The sequence below is a fragment of the Emys orbicularis genome, chromosome 1 (genome assembly GCF_028017835.1).
Source record: "Emys orbicularis isolate rEmyOrb1 chromosome 1, rEmyOrb1.hap1, whole genome shotgun sequence".
Taxonomy (NCBI): Eukaryota; Metazoa; Chordata; order Testudines; family Emydidae; genus Emys; species Emys orbicularis.
The window spans coordinates 142,939,515-142,947,038 of record NC_088683.1 but is presented as its reverse complement, the minus strand read 5'-3'; the positions used below and the strand labels follow the sequence as shown (position 1 = coordinate 142,947,038).

At 44.3% G+C, this 7,524-nt stretch overlaps 1 protein-coding gene across 1 annotated transcript; it reads left to right on the top strand.

Moving 5' to 3' along the window:
* Positions 1 to 388: 388 nt before the first annotated feature.
* On the top strand, positions 389 to 7,140 carry LOC135885302 (C-type lectin domain family 6 member A-like). The gene is made up of 5 exons (XM_065413001.1): positions 389 to 512; positions 1,108 to 1,212; positions 6,126 to 6,277; positions 6,482 to 6,615; positions 6,981 to 7,140. The coding sequence occupies exons 1-5, from the start codon at positions 389 to 391 to the stop codon at positions 7,138 to 7,140; spliced, it is 675 nt and encodes a 224-aa protein (XP_065269073.1).
* Positions 7,141 to 7,524: the final 384 nt, after the last annotated feature.

Below are 7,524 nucleotides of genomic sequence, written 5' to 3'. Positions count from 1 at the left end.
CCAGGAGAGAGAGGATGAGATAGAGGGGCAGAGAGGGAAAGGAAGGAGAGAGACAAGAACTAGGGGTGAGCTGGGAAGGAAATTGTCAGGGGAGAGAGGAGAGAAAAGCCAAGCAAAGAAGGGGAGCAAGAATGAAATTTGGGGAAAGGAAGAAATGGAAGAGAGAAGCAGTGAAGGAACAGAGAGTGAGGAGGGAGTTGAGGAGGGAGGAGAAAGAGGTAGAAGAAAAGGAAAGACAAAAGAGTAAATGGGGAGAAGAGATGGTTCCTGTGAGCACACAGAAGAGAGGAAAACCTATGCAGTGCCTCCAGGCACTGGGCTAGAAACAGACCCACTGGGACTGCTGGGCCTCCTGGGCCCTCCTGCTCCTTTGGCTCTGGTCTGTGTGATGGCTGCCTGGTGTATTTCAGCCCCTGCAGAGAAGAGGGGAGGCTGCCCCTGGCCGAGCCCCTGGGTCGTTGCTGTGATCTCCATCCTGATCCTCAGCGCCTGTTTCATCTCCAGCATCCTCGGTGGGTTCTGGCTGCTGCTTATTCAGCTGGATTGGAAAGAACACCAGATAAGCTGCAATAAGCAGGGATTGTACGGCTCTATGGGGGATTGGTTGTCCCTGTGGGGAGTATTATGAAAGGATCTGTCCTGCTTTTTCCCTCAGCCCTAACTTACAAAACTAAAGAGGTTCCCAGTGAGATGAGTGGCTGGTACATTCAGAACCAGTAAAGGGAAATGCACATTCACACGGCATATTGACGGCTGGTGGAACTCACTGCTGCAGGGGTCATTGAGTCAGATACAATAACTGGGTTTAAAGAGGGGCTGGATACATTTATGAGGAGCAGTTACATTGGTGCTGCTGCTAGCATGGATAGAGGTACTAGCCGTCCTGTTTCAGGGCATGATCTGGTCACTGCAGAGGTCAGGTAGAATCCCCCTTTCCTCCAGTCTGGGATCATACTGCACAATGAGGCACAAGATGTGAGGATGAGCCTTCCTGTGAGGCACTTGGCAAGAGACAGACCAAGAGTCTGTTCTCACCCTGCAGATCTGGTCCCCCTCTACCACTGGCTAGTGCTGTAATTCTGGTTTTCACCCTCTCTGTGTCTGTAGTTACCTGGCGTTGGGACACTAGGACACGGCATGAAGAGCAAGAGAAACTGTCTTGGCTGCGCCGGTATCCGAAGGAAAAAACTTGTGTTTCAGAGGCAGGGAAAGGTCAGTATGAACAAAAGTCAGCAGAAATGACTCCCCACCACATGCAATTCCCTTTTTTTCTGGGACCTGGAATCTGATTCAAACTCCTGTGTAGCCTGAAGAGATCCTCACCTTGGGTGGGGCTGGTAACCAAGTGAGATCACATAAACTTATCTTGTGGATAAGGGAGAAGCTGTGGATGTGGTATACCTAGACTTTAGTAACGCGTTTGATACGGTCTCGCATGATATTCTTATCGATAAACTAGGCAAATACAATTTAGATGGGGCTACTATAAGGTGGGTGCATAACTGGCTGGATAACCGTACCCAGAGAGTTGTTATTAATGGTTCCCAATCCTGCTGGAAAGGCATAACAAGTGGGGTTCCGCAGGGGTCTGTTTTGGGACCGGCTCTGTTCAATATCTTCATTAACGACTTAGCTATTGGCATAGAAAGTACGCTTATTAAGTTTGCGGATGATACCAAACTGGGAGGGATTACAACTGCTTTGGAGGACAGGGTCATAATTCAAAATGATCTGGACAAATTGGAGAAATGGTCTGAGTTAAACAGGATGAAATTTAACAAAGACAAATGCAAAGTGCTCCACTTAGGAAGAAAAAATCAGTTTCACACATACAGAATGGGAAGAGACTGTCTAGGAAGGAGTATGGCAGAAAGGGATCTAGGGGTTATAGTGGAGCACAAGCTAAATATGAGTCAACAGTGTGATGCTGTTGCAAAAAAAGCAAACATGATTCTGGGATGTATTAACAGGTGTGTTGTGAGCAAGACACGAGAAGTCATTCTTCCGCTCTACTCTGCTCTGGTTAGGCCTCAGCTGGAGTATTATGTCCAGTTCTGGGCACCGCATTTCAAGAAAGGTGTGGAGAAATTGGAGAGGGTCCAGAGAAGAGCAACAAGAATGATTAAAGGTCTTGAGAACATGACCTATGAAGGAAGGCTGAAAGAATTGGGTTTGTTTAGTTTGGAAAAGAGAAGACTGAGAGGGGACATGATAGCAGTTTTCAGGTATCTAAAAGGGTGTCATAAGGAGGAGGGAGAAAACTTGTTCACCTTAGCCTCTAAGGATAGAACAAGAAGCAATGGGCTTAAACTGCAGCAAGGGAGGTCTAGGTTGGACATTAGGAAAAAGTTCCTAACTGTCAGGGTGGTTAAACACTGGAATAAATTGCCTAGGGAGGTTGTGGAAACTCCATCTCTGGAGATATTTAAGAGTAGGTTAGATAAATGTCTATCAGGGATGGTCTAGACAGTATTTGGTCCTGCCATGCGGGCAGGGGACTGGACTCGATGACCTCTCGAGGTCCCTTCCAGTCCTAGAATCTATGAATCTATGAATCTATAAACCAGCCAGTTGAGCCCTGAGTTACGTGGATGGGTAAATAGGCAGTAGCACAGCGAGAGCTGGAGGGAATGATGCTAGAGGCTCAGTAGGGGGTGCTGTTTTTGCTGAGATGATAATGAAGGTCTATTTGGGGAGAATTTTCCATCTGGGAAAATCAAAATTAACGGTTCTGATTTGGGAATGGCTAAATATTTAATTTCAATTGAAAATGTTAAAATGAAATGTTTGGTATTTTGGAGTCAAAAATTTTCAGAACGTTTTGTTCCTTAAAGTTTCAATATTTCAATTTTCATCCCGATTGAGGATGAATACAAATGTCAAAATATTGTTTTTCCCTTGAGACATAAATTCTCTTTTTTGGTCCACTGTAAAGAATAACTTTTAACAAATGTCTCCTTTTTGTAATTTACACAGCCTTAACTCAAACTTAAATACAAGGAGAGCTGTGTGAATTACTGAGTTTTTGGTTTACTGGGCACATCAAAAAAGTTGAAAAAAATTCATATTGGGTCAAAAAAACTATTTGATTGACCTGAAATGAAACATTTCATTTTTCGAGGTTTTTAAAGATTTCTTAAAAGAAAACTGATGCAAAATTTAAACAAGAATTTAATTTGACACAAATTCTCAAAATGTTTCCTTTGACCCAAATCTGCATTTTTTGGTGAACGAAAGTTGTATTCAAAAACTTTCACCCAGCTCTACATACAAGAGGGAGACAGAAGTTAAAAATGTTTTCTTTTTTCTCTAAGAAATCCCAAAAGACAATCATATCTTAAAAGGAGTTATACTTTAAACATATATCTCCATAAAAATAAACAGGTTGAAATCATGTCCCTATTGAAGTCAATATGAATTTTGCCACTGACTTTAATGGAACCAGGATTTCATGCTAAGTGTTTAAATATTTTATTTTCTAAGTCTGTGACTACAATCTGATGTGCTCTAATGCCCACACTATGAGATAAGGTGGGTCACTAAACTTTAACAAGTATCAGAGGGGTAGCCGTGTTAGTCTGGATCTGTAAAAAGCGACAAAGAGTCCTGTGGCACCTTATAGACTAACAGACGTATTGGAGCATAAGCTTTCATGGGTGAATACCCACTTTGTCAGACGCAAACTTTAACAGTGACCTTATACATTCATTTATCAACAGAGCAGTCCAGCTGACTGTCAGACAGTGGACTAGATCTGCCCCTTCATTCACAGCCCGTTATACCTTACTTCAGAAATAGTCCCATTCACTTCAGTCAGCCTCCTCGTGGAGCTAGGTACTACTACTTCTGCTTAGCTCTTGTATAGTGCTTTTTTATCCGTAGGTTTCAAAGCTCTTTGTGAAGGTGGGCAGTATCATTGTCCTCAAATTGCAAATGGGGAAACTGAGGCAAGGGTTTTACACAAGGTCACCCAGAAGGCCAGTGGCAGAACTGGGAACAGAACCTAGAACTCCAGTCCAGGGTTCTTTCTACTAGGCGACTCAATATGAGTAATAGTGGCCGAACAAGACCTTGTGAAGAAGGCAAGAGGTTGCAATAGGGATCATGTCCTCATTGGAGGTAGAGGTACTGATTGTCCATTCACAGTTTTGCCTGTCAATTAATTAAAAGTTGATCTCTTAATAAGTCAAACACAATTTCTCGGGCTCGATAGAGGGGTAATGATGAAATTCTAGGGCCTGTGACATACAGGAGGCAGGAGGTCAGACTAGATGATCTAATGGCCTTAAATTCTATGAATCTATGGAACGTATGTGTTTTTCTTGTGTGTATGTCGGAGTTAAAGCTTAAATGACAGTTTTTGAAGCTGTTGGTGTGACCAATGTGTTGTGGAAGGAGGACAGTAATAGGTAAAAGTTGTAAAGTTTTCTCTTGGTGTCAGTAGAGAAACAGAAGTGTGGTTGTTGACCTGAACTGTTTGTGTTCTAGATTTTCAGCCTTTGAGGAGAACGTTCTTGAAGTAGAACAGAGCAATGATAATTAACATTAAAGAAAGATTTTTCTGTGTGAATTTTCCTAGTTTTAAAAGAAACTGTTTAAACTGGACATGAAAAATAAAAAAGCAAATAATGCAGAACTTTGCAAAGAACAATGCCAATGTAGTGAAGAACACAGTGACTGCAGTGAGTGTTCTTACATGGAGAAATGCCAAGTTCGATTAAATGAAGCCACTGCACCTTGGCAAATGTGCTATCACACATAAAAGACGTAGTAAAGGATGGCCTCATTGATTAATTGGGCACTTTCAAATTGGTAATGCTGAAGTCGGTGTTGACATTAGAATCAGCAGGGGCCCCATTATTCTCCATTAAAACAAATCTCTGATGCATCCTTAACTATGGCTTTGTGACCACTCCACCATAATATGACAAATTAGATGCAGTCGGAAGAGAGGGCAAGGGTAGAAGACTGACTGAAAGGAATGAGTTTTGAGGAGTGATTTGAGGCAGGAGCACGTGGAGGTCAAGGAGGATATTCCAGGTTTCAAGGACACAGCGAGAAAAGGTGCAGAGCTATTTGTGGAAGAAGACCAGGAGAGTGATGAGATAAGCTGAAGTGGCTGAATGTAGGAGTAGAAAGTAACTATAGATGAGATGGAGATAGGGGCAGAGTTGTGGAGGCCCCTGAAGGTGCGGGGTTTGAATCTGACCCAGAAGAAGAACAAAGCCAGTGAGGAGACTCAAGTGGGAAAGGATAGGGAGATGAAATGGCAGCAATATTATATATGAGGGACACAGTATGAAACCTGGGGAGGCCAGAGAGGGGTAGGTGCAGTAGTCAAGATTACAGAGAGATGGCCAAGGCATGGGCTGAGGATTTGGCAGTAACAATGGAAAGAGAAAAGGACTGGCAGTGTTGAGCAGCAGGATGGATTTGTGGATAAAGGAGGGAGAGACAGAGGAGTTAAATATACACAAAGATTACAAGTCTAAGTGGGGGATACTGACATTGTTATTTATGATATAGAAGGGAGCAGAAGAGGGTTTCTCTGGAGGAGCTCATGAGTCGAATGGAGAGAGGTGGGAATGAATGGCTGGTAAGGGTGAGAGACAACGTCATAGCAGAGACAAGACATGAAGCCATTGAAGTGGATGAGGTCATCTAGGGGTGGGGTATGGAGTGAGAAGAGAAGAGTGAGGAACACTGAAGGAAAAGGACAGAGGGGGAGAAGGTGAAGGAGGACACACTAAGGGAGAGGCTGCCAGAGCAAGCACAGAAACAGGAAGGGAAACAGTCCAGCACAGAACTAGTTAGTGTGTGTTAATGGCCTACAAGTGCCTCCAGGGGGCAAGTGACAATGAGGAAAAGAACTGACCAGGAGGGGTTTAGGGGGAAGAATTAGGTATAAAAAAGACCAAGTAGGAGAAAAAATAATTGGTCTGCAGGTTGTGAATCATTTCCTCACCATGAAGGCCTCTGTTAGTCTCCATTGCTCGAGATATGTGTGAAATGAAGATGGACTGGATGGAACTACCCTGTACTGGACCTGAGGACTGAACTGGGTGTCACCTAACAAGTCTTTTCTGTTTTTATTTTCTGTGTTTCATTCTTCTCTCCCCTCACAGAGCAAGTCTGGACGTGCTGCCCCAGGGGCTGGGAGCTCTTTCAGGCCAGCTGCTACTACTTCTCTAAAGACTTTATGACCTGGGATGACAGTGAGAGGAACTGCACAGGGATGGGCTCCCACCTGGTGGTGATCAACACAGGAGCTGAGCAGGTAACTTGCTGGGAGTCAGGCTCCTCTGGGCACTCAGAGAGACAGAGTGCAGCCCTGGAGAGGATGTTTGGGCTCTTTGTTCATTCAATCCTGGGCTTCCTCATCCATCACATCCAGCACCCCCACATTCCCACAGGGACCCCGATCTCCTACTGTCTGCCCAGGGACTGCACCTGGTGGAGATTTGATTTTATTTTTATCCAGGATTTCATCTTCACTCGGGTAAATGGAACAGTTACAGGCAGCGAAGAAAGGAATTACTGTATTGGTCTGACTGATAAGGAGAAGAAAGGACAGTGGCGCTGGGTGGATGAGACTCCATATAACGATACTGCAGCGTGAGTATTTCCTGGGATGGAGACCAGTTACCACCCTCCACTTAGTTCCAGGATTAATACACAATGTAATAGGGGTGTGTGTGTGTGTGTGTTGGGGGAGAGAGAGAGAGCGAGAAAGAGAGAGAGCGGCTTACCCACAACTGGAACTAACTATTTCTGTTGCAATAGAGAGATGATTTACAAAGGGAACATGGATAGAGGCTATGACTGAATTTTTGGGAACAGTGTGCTGGAAGAAGAGCAGTGTTTGTGGCTGATTCAAGTGTTGCAATTCTCCTTCTCCCTCATCATCATCAGCTACAACCCTTTCCCCTGCGACATTTACAGTGATGCATCTGTAACACGTGAGCTTCTCTATTTTACAGGTTCTGGAGACCTGGGGAACCCAATAATGAGCCCAGTGAGTACTGTGCTGTCATGCATGTGGAGGGAAAACAAACCAAACATGGAAACAGGAATTGGAATGACATCGCATGTTTCAAACTATATAATCGAATTTGTGAAACTGCAGCACTTATATTTTGAAGAACCCCCATATTGGATATGAAGCTGGAGAGTCAGCACATCTCTCGCTTGGGTCAGCTCACAGAGAGATCTGGCAGGAGGGTTTGGATCAGCCCTGGGCTATCATGACATTGGGCATAGGCAGTGGAGGATGATGTTGGGGCCCAAACTCACTCACTAGATCAATTTTGGAAAAATCTGAAAACTGCTGAAAATATCTAATGTGGAACAAGCCAAAGTGCAGTGAGCTCTGCCTGTGATGTCATTGAAGCTCCCAGGAGACTAGTGGAGGAAGCAGGCTGGGAAAGGCAGGACCAGTGGGTTTGCCCTGGGAAATGTTGAAAGGGGGTTTCCTGTTCATATTAACCCTGCCAGTCCTGGTCCAGGTAACAACTTACCAGGAAT

What these genes read in the sequence shown, in the direction of transcription:
- LOC135885302 (XM_065413001.1), top strand. Translation starts at nt 389, where the DNA reads ATGGCTGCCTGGTGTATTTCAGCCCCTGCAGAGAAGAGGGGAGGCTGC. An exon ending in TGTTTCAGAGGCAGGGAAAG is followed by an intron (nt 1,213 to 6,125) that starts GTCAGTATGAAC and finishes CTCCCCTCACAG; the next exon opens with AGCAAGTCTGGACGTGCTGC. An exon ending in TCAACACAGGAGCTGAGCAG is followed by an intron (nt 6,278 to 6,481) that starts GTAACTTGCTGG and finishes ATTTTTATCCAG; the next exon opens with GATTTCATCTTCACTCGGGT.